This window comes from Pongo abelii, chromosome 7 (genome assembly GCF_028885655.2).
Source record: "Pongo abelii isolate AG06213 chromosome 7, NHGRI_mPonAbe1-v2.0_pri, whole genome shotgun sequence".
NCBI lineage: Eukaryota > Metazoa > Chordata > Mammalia > Primates > Hominidae > Pongo > Pongo abelii.
In genome coordinates, this window is record NC_071992.2 from 88,429,572 (window position 1) to 88,447,844 (window position 18,273).

The following is an 18,273-nucleotide window of genomic DNA, read 5'->3' on the forward strand; positions in this document are numbered from 1 at the left end:
TTGTACATACAGGTGATTTCTGATGCTTTTTTTTTTTTTTTTTTTTGAGACAGAGTCTTGCTTTGTCACCCAGGCTGGGGTGCAGTGGTGCAATCTTGGCTCACTGCAACCTCCACCTCCCAGGTTCAAGCGATTCTCCTGCCTCAGCCTCCCAAGTAGCTGGGATCACAGGCGCATGCCACCACGCCCTGCTAATTTTTTGTATTTTTAGTAGAGACAGGGTTTCATCATGTTGGCCAGCCTATTCTTGAACGCCTGACCTCAGGTGATCCACTCGCATCACCCTCCCAAAGTGCTGAGATTACAGGATTAAGCCACCACACCCAGCCTTCTAAGGCATACTTTTATTAAAGCCAGAGATGGTTATTTATTCTAGAGAAACAAATCTTTGAGGTTAGAATGGAAGACAATGAAACAAGATATTTTGCTTTATAATTTACCTTTGTCAAACTATCCCAGAGCATGTCAATTCTATTATGAAATTATTATTATATAACAAATTATTAGTAGAAAACACACAAGCCAAAAAACCTTAAATTCTGTAATCTTCAAGTCAACCATCAACTTTTCTTAGATTTTTGAAGACCTGAAAAGAAAAATAATTTCAAACAACAGCACCCAAACACCATATACATTTGTAATGAGGCACAGCAGTCATTTTTTGTTGTTGTTGTTGAGAGGGAGTCTCAGTCATCCAGGCTGGAGTGCAGTGGCGTGATCTTGGCTCACTGCAACCTCCACCTCCCAGGTTCAAGTGATTCTCCTGCCTCAGCCTCCTGAATAGCTGGGAGTACAGGTGCACGCCACCACGCCCGGCTGATTTTTGTATTTTTAGTAGAGACAGAGTTTTGCCATGTAACCCAGGCTTGTCTTGAACTCCTGACCTCAAGTGACCTGCCCAACTCGGCCTCCCAAAGTGCTGGGATTACAGGCATGAGCCACCGCGCCCGTCCCGGCAGTCAATTTTAAGCCTCAAATCTTCCAGGTTTTAGCTTAGTAATCCTCATTAGTTTTTTAGATTTTTGTCAGTTGGGGCTATTTTGCCTTACTGGGCCTAAACAGAATATTAAAATACACTAATAATCCATACTGAGAATAGAGTATAAATGGGTTTCTCACTCCTTAGGGACACAAGTGGAAGCAACACATCCAATGAACGCAGATGAATGCCCCTGGTTATCCCTGAGCTGGGCAGTTTCACACGATCATTTTTTCTCTGAGGCCAAAGTCTGTGGTTTGATCATCTCAGCAGCTTCCAGAACCAGACAAAGTAGTCTCCAAATTCTTTTTCTCGGTGCTCGAGAAGAATCCCCTGGTTTCCTGATGCCACCACGAAAATTTCCCTGAGGATGAAGCCTTCTCCTTCCAGGTTTCCAGAGAAGCCTCCGTTCCAGGCTCAGAAGAAGTACCACACTCCCAGACAGATAAATCCCATAAACATCATCTTCTGCCTTTGTGGACCATAGAACTTTTTCTTTTCATCCAGGAAGGTTTCTCTTTTAAAATAAGGCTGGAAATCCTTCACTTCAGTCCTGATGTGCTCCTTTACCACTGCATAGAGGGGGACACCCAGCTCATCCACATGGGTTTCAGGGAGGACAGATCCGCAGCTTCCTCTCAACAGAGGAAACAGCCTGGCCTCCGCACAGCCATAATCACAGCTCCATTTTCTTTTCCCATAGCTCCTTTGCTTTCAAAGTCCTTGGTTCCTTCTCCAGCATTTTCAGGTATCTATCCTCCAGGTACTCCAGTGCCGCTTTCTGGGGCTGACAGAAACATGTCTTGTGTTGGCCAGCAGCAATGCCAAGGCAGCAGCCCCCAGGGCTCCTGCACCGAGGGACCACATGCCCATGGTGAGGAAACTTGGGTCCTGGAGGAAAGACATTTCTGCCTCAGTCTCCAACTCTCAGCTCTGCTCCTTGGGGTGTGTGTCTGCCTGGTTCTGGCCCAGCCCTACTCTCAAATGCCAGATTCAGAAACCTCTGAATAGATGCTTACAAAAAGTGCCATAATACGATGTATAATTCTTTCTCATTTCTAAAACAATGATTACCCCTAAAACGTTATTTGTATACAAAATGGAGAGTTTTCTGATGAATGATTATGGTAAGGAGTCAGGGTTTGCAGTCAGAATCCAAATTCTCATTCTCCAAGGCTGGGCCTAAGCAGGAGCATTCAAGACTATTCAAGCTGACTCCTTCACAATGCTTTTCAAAATAAATCCTCATTATTTTCTTTTTAAAAACCACCACAAGTGCCTCCCTTCTGCTAGCCTTCTCCTACCCTGACGCCCGGGCGCTGAGGGGCCAAACCACCTGGCCCCAAGGGTCCCAGGGGCAGGCCCCTGGAAGTAAAATTTTTTAAGACACTGTGTGTCTGAAAATTTTCTACATTTCACCCCCCATACTTATTGATAACTTGGGATGAGAACAGAATCTCAGATTATAAATTATTTTTCCAAAAATGTTGAAAGGACTATTCCATAGTCTACATGTTTTGATTCTTATTGTTGAGAAGCCCAGTACTGTTGATTCCAACTTCCAAATTTTGTTGATTCTATTATTCTCTAAGTCCTTATAAATCCATGCTATTAAAAAAATTTTTAAACCCTTTCCTATCATTTCAATAGAATTTTAGAAGAAAGTGAGTTAATGAGTGTGTTCAGTGACTATCTTTAACTATACTCATTTTAGTGATCCATAACTCCCCCTACTTTCTATACTGAGAGTCTTAACCCAAGCATCTTAGGTAGGACAACTCTTTTTTTCATTCTTTTTTTCCCCCTTTTTAATCCTCATTTTAGTTACCCTGTTAATTAAAAGGACAATTCTTTGTTGTACCAACCTGTTCTAAGTATTACAGGACATTTTCCCAGTCCTTCTGCTCTTCTTCATATGGTCTTGTTCTTGTCTTATGGTTTCCATTCCTTCACCTTCTTGAATATGAAAAATTTAAATTTTTTTCTATGCCATTCTATTTAGTTTTAGGGTACGACTCTCCTGTTTGCAGCATCTGCCAAATCTGCTTCCTTGCAGTTAATTTCCTTACATATTCTGTAATCTTTGCAAACTCATCTATAGAGACATCGATATCTACATAAGTCAAGGATTCCTTGAATTATGGGAACTTTGCTATACAGAGAGGTTTTCCATTGATCTTTGCCTGGCCCTGGGTGTCAGAGGTACCAGACCAGCTAAAATGTCAATTTCTTGGACTGTGGTCCTGACCATGTAGTAATATGAATTCAGACCCCAGACTTGAGCTAGTATGGACCATTAATCTCTAATCTCTAGCAGCTGACTCTTTTCTTACCATAGCTCAAGTAGATGGCAAGCTTCCTACTAGCCTCCTCAGGTCAATAAGGGGATGTTTTTCTAGTTATCATCTTAGGGTCAAAGGGTTCTTGTGGTAGATTTTATTTTTCAAAGATAGGTGTACTAATGCATATGCAGTCCCACATGCTCTTCCTTCACTGTGATGTTCCTCCTCTCCTCCATCAAGAGGTGAGATGTTTCTTTCCCTGAAACCAACTTCCTCAGCCAAACAAAAAAACAGTAGAAACCACACTATGTGATTTCCAAAGCTAGGTCATAAAAGTGATATGACTTCCACTTGGCTCTCAGGACACTTACCTTTGAAATCCAGCCACCATTTTGTGAGGAAGCCAGGTGACATGGAGAGGCCACATATAAAGATTACAGCTGACATCTACAGCTAAGGTCTCAGTCAAGAGCCAGCATCAACCACCAGACATGTGAGTGAATAAACCTTCAGGAGATTCCCGTCCTGAGCCTTCAAATCTTCCAGCTGAGGCTCCAGACATCCTGAAGCAGAGCCAAGCTGTCCCTGCTGTGCACTGTCCGAATTCCTGACCCACAGAATCCATGAGCACAATAAATGGTTGTTTTATACCACTAAGTTTTGGAGAAATTTGTTATGAAGCCATAGTAACTGAACAGTACTTCTTTGTGACTCCCAGCTTTCAGCAGATGGCTCAACGGTGGCTTTCTCTGTGAACATTCCTTCATTTCAGGCACCTGGGGATTTCCTTTTCTTTGTTCCTAGCTTAGCCACATTTCCATAAATTATCTTTTACTCAGCATTTGAAATATATTGAAGCAAAATGGGGAACCTTCCATGCCAGTTCAGTCTGCCACATTGCCCAGAAGTTCCCAGAATAGCTTTTTAAATAATGACATAAAGAACTGAATTATTTATTTATTTATTTATTTTTAAACAGAGTCTCACTCTGTTGCCCAGGCTGGAGTACAGTGGCACGATCTCGGCTCACTGCAACTACCGCCTCCCAGGTTCAAGCAGTTCTCCTGCCTCTGCCTCCTGAGTAGCTGAGATTACAGGCACATGGCCCCAGGCCAGCTAAAATTTGTTTACGTTTTTAGTAGAGATGGGGTTTCACCATGTTGGCCAGGCTGGTCTCGAACTCCTGACCTCAGGTAATCCACTCACCTTGTCCTCCTAAAGTTCTGGGGTTACAGGCATGCGCCACCACTCCTGGCCAGTAATTTATTTTTTTTTTATATATATATATATATATATATATATATATATATATATATATATATAAATCTTAAAATCAAAAAAGAAAAGAAAAATAATCCTACTGAGAGTGCATTTATTAAAGACCAGGTAACTTGTTGCAGAGAAAATACAGTCAATAAAAAATTCATTCTCTCTAGTACTCAAATAAAAGGCAGATAATATAATGAGCTACTTTCACCAATCAAAATGGCAGGGATTTTTTTCTTTACTATTTATAGGGTAAGATGGAGTGCAAGGAATAAGGTTTCAGTGGGAGTATATATTGGTGTAATATTTCCAGCAAATAATCTAGTAATATACATGTCCTTATAATTGTATATATTTTTGACCCAGCAATTCTACTTCTGGGAATTTATCCTAAAGAAATAATCACTGGCCAGGTGTGGTGGCTCACACCTGTCATCCTAGCATTTTAGAAGGCAGAGACAGAAGGATCTCTTGAGCCCAGGAGTTTGAGACCAGCCTGGGCAAAATAGTGAGACCCTGTCTCTACAAAAAGAAAAAGAAATAATCATTGATACATGAATATCAATTCCTGTATTTCTTATAACAGAAAAGAGAATGAAAATAACTTAAATGTCAAAGAGCAGGTGGCAAAATGATCTTTAATTTTAGGGTTGTTTGAACCAAAATAATTACCAAGTGAACATAAAGAAAGATGAGTTATAGATTCACTGAGAAAGATATTTATTTATTCATGTCATGCATTGTGCTAGGAGTTGTAATACAACAATGATTAAAGATAAAGCATACAGTCTATGGGAGGGAGTGGGGAGGAGTAATAGTTCATTACGATAAAGCTACATTCAAATTCTATGGCACAACAGAACTTTTGCTGACCTTAACCAGACTGGAGAAGTAGGAGGGTTTTTTTTTGTTTGTTTGTTTTTTTGCTTTTTGAGCAAGTGATGTTCAAGCTAAGTCCCAAAGGTTTTCACAAGTAGAAATTAACTGTGGGAGAGAAGGTTGTTTGTCCACTAAAATCCTGGCTCCTCCTCCAGAGAATAGCGTTTGTTCTAGGAAGTGGCTGCCTCCCTGTGACTGGAATGTGAGCGAATGTAATGTGTAACACTGCAAGAAGCTTCTAAGAAGCTAAGCAAGTACGCTTTCTCCATACTTCCTCCTTGCCTTTCTGCTGACTGGATTTAGACAAGAGTGAAGTGCTGACGAATGGGAGAGTCTGGGTCCTTCTACCAAGTGAAAGCAAGCCGCTTGCTGACCAGGAGCACCTACCTTGAAATTGTTATGTGAGCAAGAAATAACTTTTCTATGTTAAATCAAGAAAATGTTGGGATCTGTTTGTCACTACAGCTAGCAATAGGCTAATACATGTGACTTTTTATTCTCAAATAATGTAGTAACTCACTTAAATATATCCATTAAGCATGTATGATATACACATAAATGTGTCACGTGCACAAAAAACACAAAAATAACTAGAGAGATTCTGCCTGCACAGAATTTCCAGTCCAGAAGAAAAAACAGTAGCCACTTATACAACTATAATACAAAGCAGTGTATATAAATTAAATCCTTAAGAGATATATAAAGTAGTAGAAGAGTTAAAAGGAGGGAGATATTACTTTCAGGGGGAGATTCAAAAAAAGACTTTAAAGAAATTAGAAAATGGCATTTAAATAAGATTTAGACGGCAGAAATGTAGGTAGAGGCATTCCAGGAAAAGATATAGATGGGAAAGATATCACAGAGAATGTAATGTAAGTACTCTGGATTGCCTGGAGGGAGGGGTTCAGATAAAGGCAGTGTGAGAAATAATGAAATGATAAATTGGATGAGATTACAGACAAATCTGAATGCTGGACAAAGTGGTCTATATTTTCTTGAGTAATATGGAACCACAGAACAGACATATGGTATATATTCTGAACAGAGGTATGGTTTCTACTCACAGCTATGCTTTAGAAAAATTAATATGGCAGAGACTGGAGCCCAAAAGAGAAATTACAAGGCAACCATAATAGTCCAGAGTAATTAGAGTGATCACAGTGAGAATGCAAGATTGATTATTGAATTTGGGAGATTTGGCAGAGAAAAAGGAGTCAAAGCTGACTGAGGCTGGGAATTGAGGTGACAGAGAATTATGGAACCATGAATTAAATTCAAAGAGGACATGCTAGTCTGGAAGTGGAGGGCAACAAGGAGTTCTGTTTTAGAAAAAAGTGAGTACAGGACATCCAATGGAGATATATAATCTGGATCTATGCAGTATGAATTGAGGTGCACAGGTTTGAAGATGCACATGTTAAGAGTTATCTATTTACACGTGAGAAATAAGGCCAGAGACTGTAATAAAGTTGGCAAAGGAGATTTCAGAGAAAGAAGAAAAGCCAGAAACTTCCTTAAAATATATGCAAGGCAGGAAGAAGAAAAGGCAGAGAAGGAATGGAGAGGCAGACAGTTCAGGGGAACCAGCATCATAGGAAGCATTGGACCATGTCCAGTTGTGCAAGTTACTGGAGAAGGGAATTATTAGTAACATTACTGTAACAGCAAATACACAATCCAATTTAATCCTTAAGTCACCCAGTGAAACACAGATTCCAGTCAATGACTGAGCAGGGATTCAGACCCTGCAAAGAACCCAGGCACTGAAGCAAAATGAACTTGGATTCTAATCTTAAATGTGCCCCTCAAGAGCTACAGAACCACAGGGTCATGAAGAAAATAATTCTGCCTCTGACTCTCATAAGGTGAGGATTAAATTTTAAAATGCATGTGAAGTGTTCAGCACAGTACCTGACATGTTATAAACACTAAGTGGAAGCTATTCTCTTCTTTTAAAGAATAATAAATACAGATTTTGCTCAATACAGTCTGTTGATAAAAAGATAAATCATTCAAGATTCTTAAAGGCAAGATTCTATCAAAATTTTTTAATGTGCCTACATCTGACTTAGCACTTCTGCTTCAAGGAATTTATTCTGTAGAACTGTTCCCATGTGTAAGAATGTCTATTGTGGCTGGGCATGGTGGCTCATACCTGTAATCCCAGCAGTTTGGGAGCCCAAGGCAGGCAGATCACCTGACGTCAGGAGTTCGAGATCACCCTGGCTAACATGGTGAAACCCCATCTCTATTAAAAATACAAAAAAATTACTCGAGCGTGGTGGCACATGCCTGTAATCCCAGCTACTCGGGAGGCTGAGGCAGGAGAACTGCTTGAACCTGGAGGCGGAGGTTGCAGTGAGCCAGGACCGCACCATGGCACACCAGCCTGGGCAACAAGAACGAAACTGTCTTAAAAAAAAAAAAGAATGTCTATTGTGCATTGTTTGTAACAGGGAAAAATTGAAACCAATCCCAATGAGGAATGGTCACATAAACTGATACACAACTGTACTATGAAATACTCAGTGCAGACCTAAGTAAACTGATATGAATGGTATTCTCCATCTTTTCTTTTTTTTTTTTTTTTTTGAGACGGAGTCTCACTCTTGTCACTCAGGCTGGAGTGCAGTGGCACCATCTTGGCTCACTGCAACCTCCACTTCCCGGTTTCAAGCGATTCTCCTGCCTCAGCCTCCTGAGTAGCTGGGATTACAGGTGCACGCCACCATGTCCAGTTAATTTTTGTATTTTTAGTGGAGACAGGGTTTCACCATGTTGGTCAGGCTGGTCTCAAAACTCCTGACCTTGTGATCTGCCCGCCTCGGCCTCTCAAAGTGCTGGGATTACAGGCGTGTGCCACCACGCCTGGCCCTCTCCATCATAAGTGAAAAAAGACATTTCTCAAAATAATTCATGGTATGATTCCATTATGACCAAAAAACAAAGGAAAAAAGAAGGAAGAATGAACATCAAATGAATTCTAACAAGGATTAAAAAGTAAAGAAAGGTATAGACCTCTCCTTTCTAACTCCATATACTTCTGTACTGTTTCAATAAATACTAATACATTATAATGTAATTTGAAAAATGTAAGGAAGAACTTAAAAAAGCAAATGTCAGAGTATTTCTGAAGAAACATCATTGTAACAAGAGATTTTAACTTGTTAACAATGTACATAACAAGTCAATAAAGAGGAGCAAGAATTCTTGTGCTTTAGGGATTATAATACCCTAAAAGTGCTCACAAAATTGTTTGCATTTGTCTGGAGACTCCAGTTTTTATGATGTCTATGACCCCAAAAACGTTGTATGGGAAAATGACCAGTACAATAGAAAAGACTACCTATGTTACACAAATAATTTCCGGTATTTTTAACTCCTGGTGAGAAAAGTAACACACACACAAATTATAGGTAAATCAGAAATGGTTCAAAGTAAAATCGGCAAGAGAAACAGGGTTATAACAATCTAACTGGGTTGGTCTTCCATGTCCCACTGCATGGCTGGGTGCAAGCGCGGGAGAAGGGAGACACAAGGGAAGAAAAGTCAACACGTTCCCCCCCCCACTCCAGTTTAAGCCTGGGAGGGTCAATCTGTACGGGTGTGTCCACTTAACGGATAGATATAAGTACTTACTTACCAGAAGTAAGGGGTGCAGAAAGAATATACAGATACGGCAGGCAGACCCGCTTCCCTCAATCTCATCCCCCGACCCCATCTAGTAGCATTCCTCAGGTCCCCATGCCCAGATGTTTCTGCCAGCTCCCATCATAAAGTGCATCTAGAGCATCCTCGGAGTGACCCACGTGCCTCTCTGAGCCTTAGTGTCCCCTTCGTGGGAGGGAGTGGGACTAGATGACCTCCGGACCCGACCTCCCATCCAGCCCTGACCTGGCAAGTCCCCTGGGCCTCCCGCTCCTTGGCCAGGGCTCGTCCTGAGACGGGCCAGCCGCCTGCACTCACTGTGCCCGCAGCTGCACCGAGGGGAGGGATTTCTTTGCGATCCTGGCCGTTGCGGCCCAGGTAGGAGGCTCCGGCAGCAGGGGTGGCTGGGGCAGCGGGCACAGCGGGCAGTGTGGGAGCCAGCGGCAGCTCGGTGCCCACCTCAGCCCCCGGCCCAGTCCGGTCTTGTTGCGGGGCTGGCCACGGCGGCGGGGCGGGACAGGTGATGCAGGTGGCCGCAAGCTCCCACATTCTCCGCTCCTGGGGTGAGCATGCCCCGCGGCCAGCAGCCCGGCGACGCTGTACCAGGCCCGGCCGGCGTCTCCCGAGGCTGCAGCTCTGCCTGTCCTACACGAACCAGTTGCTAGGCGCCCGGGGCCTCGGGCCTCAGTTCCATAGGGCAAGGGGCCCAGTGCTAGGGTTCAGGGCCATGACGGGTGCTTGGACAGCTTGGGCAGCGGAGGCCACCGGGACTCCTCGACCAGCACTAGTACCTCTGCCTTCAGGTCACTGCTGCCGGGCATGGGGGGTAATGTGGGGGAGTGAGCTGAATCAAAACTGGGTGAACACTGGTCAGTGGTGACACAAGGTGAGGGGGCCCAATGGCAAACAGCACCAGGAAGCATGTATAGGGCAAGGAGAGGGCAGTTGGACAAGCTTGGTGTAATTCAATTTTCTGGGTTGTTTGCACATCAGCTTGTATCAAAGACTTATTTTTCAGGTTCAAAATAACCAGGCTGTCCAGAGTACTGATGAGCTGTACCTTTCAAATTATTAGCCACTTAATACCTGACTAGCCCAATTTTAGGTAAATGACAAGGACGAGTTCCCTCACGAGTCCACCCAAATTCCATGTTCTGACCCCTTTGTTTTGGTTCCTTTATAAAAGGTTAGGTGTGTGTGCCCTCTCTGGCTTGGACACCTAGCACCCTGTCTTGCACAGTGGGGATCTTAGCATCTGTACTCTTGCCAGATTGTGTTATCATATAAAGCCTCTGCCTTCATGACTTGACTCCCCACTAGAGCTGCAAGCTTATCCCTGGTAATAAGGTTTCAGATCCCACAAAAACTCCTGAAACTGCTCTCAACACACTTTCTCCATTCTTATTAAGCTCTACACTAACCTCTCCTAGGTCATTTGGTTATTTTTTTAACACTCAAATTAGGCCTGGAATCGTAACACTGGCCCTACTACTTAGTTATGTGATCCTGGGTGAGGGAACCTAACAAGAGGACTAGGCTGCATATTAAAAATCACGTGGAGTACTTAATTAGAAAAAAGCTTAGGGCTCATCCCAAAACCAATTAAGAATTTAGTTCTGGGGTTGCAATCAAAGTGGAGAAACGCTAACCTAGGATTACGTGGATCAAGTGATACACTGGCACTCAGCAAGTGATCAAATGTTTATTAAATGGTCTCCTGTTTAGTTTTGCTATCACACCCCTACGTGACACTTCCCAAACTCCATGCCATTTCTCAAACTGTTCCTATCACCAGGTGACCAAACTCTACCTCTTCCGTGGAACTTGCCAAATCTTCACAGCATGAAACATCTCCTGTACTCTCCTAACATGGTTTTCTACTATTACAAATCATTATTCCTACAAAATGCAATTTGAGTCCTCCAAAGTAAACTATATATAGATAGATATATATCCATAAATCCACACTCTACCCCATTCCTCCTGTCATCCCCCATCACCAAATACTCAACGACTACAATATGCCAGTAATTGAAGTCTCAAGATTTTAAATATCTATTTTCCTGATGAGGTTAGATTCCCTTAAAAAAGTGAAGTGCCTACAATGCACCAGGCATTGTTCTAAATGCCAGAATAGAGAAAGCTAAGACTCAAACCTTACATTGGAGAATGGCTGGGAAAAGCAAGTCGACAGTTTCAGATAGTAATTAATGCTATGAAAAAAGGTGATATATGAAGATGTGTGTCAGAAAAGACCTTTTTCCAGAATGAAAAAGCCAAGTACCCAGACCTGGAGGCTGAAGTCACTTTGAGGAACAAAGAATATAGCTGGAGAGCCAGAAAATATCAAATAATGGGCCTCCCAATTTCCATGCCCTAATTACAGGGACCTGTAAATGTGTTACCTTATGTAGCAACAAAAGGGACTTTGTAGATGTGTGCTTGAATTAAGGATTTTGAGATGGGGAGATTATCCTCAATTATTCAAGTACCCCAATGTAATCACAAAAGTTTTTATATTAAGAGGGAGGCAGGAGGAAGATCAAAGACGATGGAAGCAGAGATGCCACGAGCCAGGAAAAGCAAGGGGCTCCCAGAACTGGAAAAGGCAAAGAAAAGGAGTCTTCAGAAGGAACACAGGCCTGCTGACCCCTTGATTTGGCTGTGAAGCCCATTTTAGATTTCTGACCTCCAGAAAAGTTAAAACAATAAATTCACTGAAGTTTATGGTCATTTGTTACAGCAGCAAAAGAAAACTAATACATTCACTTAACACTGAGTGCCTACTACATGTCAGCAAATGGGCAGAAATTAAAAGGCCTGGCCTTAAAGTTTACTACCTAACAGAAGGGAGGCACATGAGAGGAAATGTTTTGGCTCTTTGACACCAAATCTCTAAGGAAAAACAATGGGAGCAGAAAGCTGTCAATCTTCCCATGGAGGTGGGCCCACAAAGACACCAGACACCCTCAAGAGGCTCTATCACATCCTATACATCCCCAGGGCACTCATTTCACTGTATCTGTTGCCTGTCTTCCCATCAGACAGACACCTGAAAGCAGAGGCTATTTTCCGTAATTCACTGTTGTGTGCCCTCATTAAGTGCTGAAGCTATACTGCACAGTGGCATTGAGCACTTTCGAGCTAGGCGCTGCTCTAAGCATTTTACATGACCTGTAACATTTAATCTTCATTAAAATCCTATGAAATTAGGCACAATTATCTCCATTTTGCTGACATGGAAACTGAGACAGAGATTATTTATTGGCCCAAGCTAACTAGATATGAACCCAAGCAGTCTGGCTCCGAAGCCAACACTCCTAATCCAGCCAACCACAAATGAACCTTCAAAGAAGTTACTAACTAGGTTAACACTGGTTAAAGGCCAGTGAGTCCAAGACAATTTTATAAAAACTGAGATAGCTAAGGGACCATCCACTAGAAAAAGCCGGACCTTAGGAGGATAAACAGGAAATAAACATACATGAGGTGAAATCTTGTAGGAGAACCTACTGGGTGCCCAGACCCCTAAGGTTGGTTAGGCCTTCCAGAGTAGGATCCCTTGAAAGCAATGACATTTATAAAAGGTGAGTTTCCTAATCAGGTGTTAATCTGCATTTGAATAGGTTCCACCAGCTCACAAACATTTTCATACCTATTATTGTTCCTCACAATCCTCTTATAAAACCAGATTGGTTATCCCACTTTACTCTCAGTTCTGTGTGGGAATCCAGGTTCTCTGCAACCCCTCCCACATTTCCCCATCCTCCCTGGCCCCAGGCCACACTTACAATATGTGTCTGCACAGGCTATATAGTCAATACTTTGCCTACTTCATTTGAGGTATTCCTACAACAATCGCATCCCTCCCTGACCAGCTGAAACAGTTTTACTACTTTGGGTGATAATGTGTCAACACAGGTTGATTGACTGTAACAAATGTACCACTGTGGTGGTGGGGAGTCAACAGAGGAGGTTGTACCTGTGGACACTGGGTATACGGGAACCCTCTCTACTTTCCACTCAGTTTTACTGTGAAATGAAAACTGCTCTAAAAAATAAAGACCATTAATATTTTTTTAAAAAAACCTTTGCTTAGTATCACTCTGTATATAAAGTGCTTATTCCTATCCCAATGAAGACTTCCCACATTTCATGCACCCACCCAACCTGCACCTAGATTAAGTAAGCAATATGCCATCTGTACAACTTCATTCCATAATTAGTCTTAATTCTGACCCTGCAGAGGTCACTGATGGCCCTCACTATTCCTCTAAAACCTGGAAGCCAAACAGGCTCCAACACCTTCTGAGGCACAACTACCCTTCACAACACTGGATGTGCGAACACTGGGAACTGTACTATCTACCAAAGCAGTAAAACAAAACTGAATTTATAACTTAAAAACCCTCTGGAGGCAGTGGGTCATGCCTGTAATCCCAACTATTCAGGGGGCTGAGCAGTAGGATTGTTTGAGGCCAGGAGTTCAATAACATGCTGGGGAACACAAGCTGGTGTGGACCTCATCTTTACAAAGAAAAATTAAAAAATAAACTCTTTGGCTCTGCCTAGATATCCATATACTATTTCAAAATATTGACCCAACTGCTAAGACAAAAAATATCTAGCAAAACACTGATACAATCATAAATATGTAAAATGATTTTTATAAACTATCATCTTGATTTCTCTCCGAAATTCAGACCCTAAACAAACTTACTAATCCAGAGAAATAGGTCCCAAAACCAGGAACAAAGAAATCAAAGAAATTCTATTTGTCTAGCAACTTTCGAATATTAAAAAGCAATAAATGACTGTGGAGCAGAAGTACCAAAATAATTACTAAGGGAGCTGTTTCACAGTGCGTCAGACCTTTGACACAACTAAATGAGGACCACAAAAATTTACTCTCATTCTATGTACTTCATGTTACACTCTACATTGTTCACTAGTCTAGGTGAAACAATACATTAAGTATAAAGAAATGTTATTTACATAAAAACCTTTCAAGTTTTTGCCCATTAATTTCACCAGATGCCCTGAAATAATTTGCATCCCTGGGCACAAATTTCATGCCTTCCTTCATAATACCCACAGTATGTAACAATTAGTAGTAACTCACATAAGTATGGCAAAAGATGCAAAACAAGAACACAAAAATGGAATGCAAAAGGAAAACAACACATTTACGTGGCGGTTTATAAACAAGCGAAGGCCAGAGAAATAAATTTTAGCAACTAAATTCAATTTTTTCCATAAACCAAAGTTGGATTACCTTACCTACAAATCACGTACAAATGCTTGTGAAACAGGCTTAGAATAAACCCATTTTGAATCACTCAGCACAGTTAAAAACCAAAAAATTAAAATCTTTTGTAGAGAAAAGCCTTTTAAAAACCCAAAAGATGTCTTTCACACAGACTCAACCCTGATTTTGCACGAAATGGGCTGCTGATTTGGCTTAATTTTATCACACACCAGACTTGCCACAGTAGTTAAGGGAAGACAGAGGCAGGCTAACAACAACAACAACAACAACTCACAAATACAACAATATATTTCAATTTGAGAGCAGGTACTGTTTTATTAACCAACCAGCTTAGAAAAATAATCATGGTAGACACCTGGAAGGAAAAAAGAAAACCATTAGAAAACACTTTAGGCAGCTACCAATTAACATAAACTAGACAGTTATAAAGTAACGATTGAGTTTACTTTTTTAAGATCACCCAATTTCCAGCTTTAAAGACTCCCCAAAACAGGCTTTTCCTTTCCTCCAGAAAGATCCTCAAAAGCAGTAAACAAACCAACTGTAATCATTAAGATAGTTGATCCCCACTCCCCACAAAAGCACTGATTAAAATTCAAACCCCATCAATATTTAATGGGAAAAGTATTCAAGATTACCACCACTTATACTCTAACATTAACTCAACCTTTCTCAGGATGAGGTCTCTCACCTTAGTTCATTCTTCTAATAAGCCTGTTGATCTGGTCCTCCCTGTTGCCAGCATCTCCACCTTCTACAAAATGGGTCGTCTTTTTCTTCATTCCACCTCGTGGAGAAGACAATTTGAAGGGCCACAGGAAGTTATTTGCCTCTTTGAAGCGTTTTCCAACAGTATAGATCTCATGAATCAGATCCTCCATGCAGATGATGCCGTATTTACCTAAATATTTTAAGGTTATTTAAGATTATTAAAGTTGCAAAAAGTTTTCAAATAATTATTCAAAATTTTTTTGAATAGGCTGTGAGATAAAAACATAACCAGGAATAAACAAGGTAAACGCATGGCTTTACAAAGATAAGGTTCAAGCTAATGAAACCATGTCTTATGTTTTCTTTTAAGCTGAATCGAGAATCATAGGGAATATATGAAGATTCTCAATAGTGAGAAACGTGAAGCCACAAGAGGGTAAGAAATTATCGCATGATCTAATACCAAATTTTCCCCCCAAACAGAACCTACCAAGAGATCGAGCAATCAAAGCATTATCTGTCAAAGCAATTCGCTTCTTATTGATTTTGCCATAACCACGCTTGTAGATTAGTTCATTTACTGACTTCAGATTGGGGTACCTGAAGTGAAAAAGCAAACATAAATAAGGTGACGACTGTTAAAACACCTAAAATTCATGTTGCTACATAACCAATTTATCAAATAGAAATCACAGGAGAAAAGAGACTTACCCCCATGCAATATATGGCTCTACAATCCTCAGCATGTTAATCGAAGCCTTGTTGAGCTTCACAAAGGTTCCATTGAAGATTTGACGAAGGCGAAGAAGCTGCAACACCTTTCGAACCTTTGGGCTCACGCCATTGATACTGTGGTGAAAAGGGACCAGAAACACATTTGCCTTTCATCGAAATTTTTATTAATACTAACCATTATTGTTTTGAATATCGAATCCTACCTAAACAGATAGGAATCCTCTCATGTTACACACTGAACTTCTGTATTCTATTAAGAGAAGGGATAGGAGCTTGGGGAACATGGCTTGCAACTAAACCATTAGTGATCAGCACCCTCCTTGTTCTAGCTTCCCCTAAAATATTGTTACTCCAGTGTTTCAGAATCAGGGCTCCCAGAAGTAATGTGAAGTTTTTTTTTGTTTTTTTACCAGTGCTAACTCTCCTTTTCAAACCCGAATGCAGAACTGAACTTACCCTCTGATTCTGATGACAAACGCCAATTTGGGTTCTGCAGGTACATAGAAGTTGCCAGCTTTTCTTGCCATCCTCGCCATTCGAATTTCAGTTCTGTACATCTGCCTATATTCCTTGTGATAGTGCTTTGCTTTTTCATAGATAAGCTTCCTCCTTGCCTTTCGCAGCTGAAAACCAATCATCAGTTATTCATGATTTTTAGCTCTCAATCACAATTAGCAATGCCAATTATTAAAAAGAAAACGAAAACACGTTTCCTTTAAATCTTTTCTTGCCACAGTATGCAATTATATACCCCACAACCTTCAGATTGCAACATTAGGGAGCTAAGCAATTACTCGGTACAGTTAGGAAGTAAATCTTGCCAAGAACATTCACCTCATCCTCAATCCCAACAAGGCGTTTCCTTATGTGCTAGTGCCTCAAAAAGTTTACTTACCATCTTTTGGGCAAACTTCTTTCTCAGGCGCTTGATCTTCAGCTCTGCGAAATTCCTTCGCTTTTTCTTAAGGGTTTCTGGCACAGCAGGAACCTTCTTCTTTTCTCTAACGTTAATAAACAAAAATGTTATCAATTGCTCAAAAAGCTCACAGCGCTGTATTACTCCCGTACTGAGCAATGTTGTTTACCAGAAATGCTGTCACTGACTTTAGTCACTAGTAACTTTACTTGCTCTGGCATGTTACAGCGTACCATGCACATTTTAGCTCCATGTCAATAACCTTTAACACCATGTTGCCTAAAACGCAATCACAAATATGACAATAGCAATACGCTTTTCCCTATTTCAATCAAGAGGCCCGGCCTCCGACGACTAATTAAAAAAAAGCAAAAAACACACCAATAGTCGAATAACAAAATGTACTAGCTGAAAGACTACTGCAAGGCACTGACCCCGAGACTTTAAGCACAAAAGCTAAAAAGTAAAAATAAAAAAAAAAAACAAGCCACCACCACTCTGGTTCAATCAGGATCCACATGTTGAAAGCAAAAGCCTGGCGGCAGGGAGGCCTGTGCCAAGCACCAGCCAAGGACGAACCCAATTCAGAGGTTCTGCGCCTCCCCCCGAAAGACCCTCTACCGAGGACTGGGCCGTCAGCCAACCGACGGGTTCCACACACATTCCAACCCGACATCTCGTTCCCGGGATCTCCAAAACCTCCGACCTAAGACCGCCCGCATCCCAACCCTAGCCTCGGGTCCCCACTGGTGTCACAAAGCGTCACAATCAAGCAGGGAGGTAGGCAAAGGTGCAAGCTACGGCCAGAGAGAGAAAAAGTGACATAAAAAGTATCTGGCTCTGGAGATGGAGAAGGATTCTCAAGTGGACGAGAAACAACTTACTCTACACCCTCCATGGTTCCAGCCGGAAAAAGAGGAAGTTAGCGCATGCGTACTGTCCACTTAAAGACTTCGCGCGAGAAGCCCCATGACTCATAGGTGTCTTAGAATAAGCCGGAAAAGAATCCAGAACTAAAAAGCCGCCTTGCAGACGCAAAATTAAGAACTCCCTGATTTAGCCTCTTTCAACAAACTTTCGGGTAAAACTTGTTTGAAGAAAATATATGCATTTGATTAGACTTTTTAATCAATTCAAGAGCAAAGAGTGCTGACACCTTGGCAACTCCGGGTCCTAATCCCCAGGCTGCGCTGACAGGATTAGGCTCCGGTTCCTCCCCATAATGTTCCCAGGACGAGCCTCATGGGGACGAACTACAAATCCCAGCATGCACCACTCCTCGCCCGTCCGGCGGGAGGGCAGCGGCTGACCAGGACCGCAGGCAAGCACCGCGGAGACGGTTCCAGCCAGGAAAATGAGAGCCTCTTGGGCCACGTTCCAAACGGCTAGCTGCAATTCGAAGTCACTTTTGGCCGCCCTCCCGGCTCCCTGCCGCGGTAGTCGCAGACTACACCCCTTTCGCCGCGCCGCGAGGTCCTTGTCGTCGCTCCAGCCCATAGGGCTGTCTTCCGCAGCGCCTGATCGCAGGCGGGGCGGTCCGGAGTGCCCTGGTTTACGAAAAGTGGCTAGCCAGGGACCAGTGGGGACC

The 18,273-nt window shown here is 42.0% G+C and overlaps 2 protein-coding genes and 1 pseudogene across 3 annotated transcripts in view; all 3 read right to left on the reverse strand.

Annotated features, from left to right (window-relative positions):
- The window catches only part of C7H8orf89 (chromosome 7 C8orf89 homolog), a 52,746-nt gene extending 38,268 nt beyond the window's left edge, over positions 1-14,478 (reverse strand). Inside the window, exon 1 of the mRNA XM_063726692.1 lies at positions 9,373-14,478. The gene's annotated coding sequence lies outside the window, so the exon portion shown is untranslated. The remainder of the gene's footprint in view (positions 1-9,372) is intronic.
- LOC129061047 (peroxiredoxin-like 2A) lies at positions 523-4,544 on the reverse strand (annotated as a pseudogene).
- A 134-nt stretch (positions 14,479-14,612) lies between the features above and the next one.
- Positions 14,613-17,694, reverse strand: RPL7 (ribosomal protein L7). 2 transcript variants are annotated; one of them, XM_024250565.2, is made up of 7 exons: positions 17,570-17,694; positions 16,665-16,770; positions 16,226-16,392; positions 15,746-15,883; positions 15,525-15,634; positions 15,015-15,224; positions 14,613-14,678 (listed from the first exon to the last, which is right to left on the reverse strand). In XM_024250565.2, the coding sequence occupies exons 1-6, from the start codon at positions 17,581-17,583 to the stop codon at positions 15,016-15,018; spliced, it is 744 nt and encodes a 247-aa protein (XP_024106333.1). In that variant the 5' UTR covers positions 17,584-17,694; the 3' UTR covers positions 14,613-14,678; position 15,015. The 2 variants fall into 2 exon arrangements, with proteins under 2 accessions (XP_024106333.1, NP_001125880.1); NM_001132408.2 differs by having other exon boundaries at positions 14,619-15,224; positions 17,570-17,604.
- Between the last annotated feature and the right edge of the window lie 579 nt (positions 17,695-18,273).

What these genes read in the sequence shown, in the direction of transcription:
- RPL7 (XM_024250565.2), bottom strand. An exon ending in GAGCCATATATTGCATGGGG is followed by an intron (nt 15,635 to 15,745) that starts GTAAGTCTCTTT and finishes TTTTCACTTCAG; the next exon opens with GTACCCCAATCTGAAGTCAG. An exon ending in TTTGATTGCTCGATCTCTTG is followed by an intron (nt 15,225 to 15,524) that starts GTAGGTTCTGTT and finishes TAAAATATTTAG; the next exon opens with GTAAATACGGCATCATCTGC.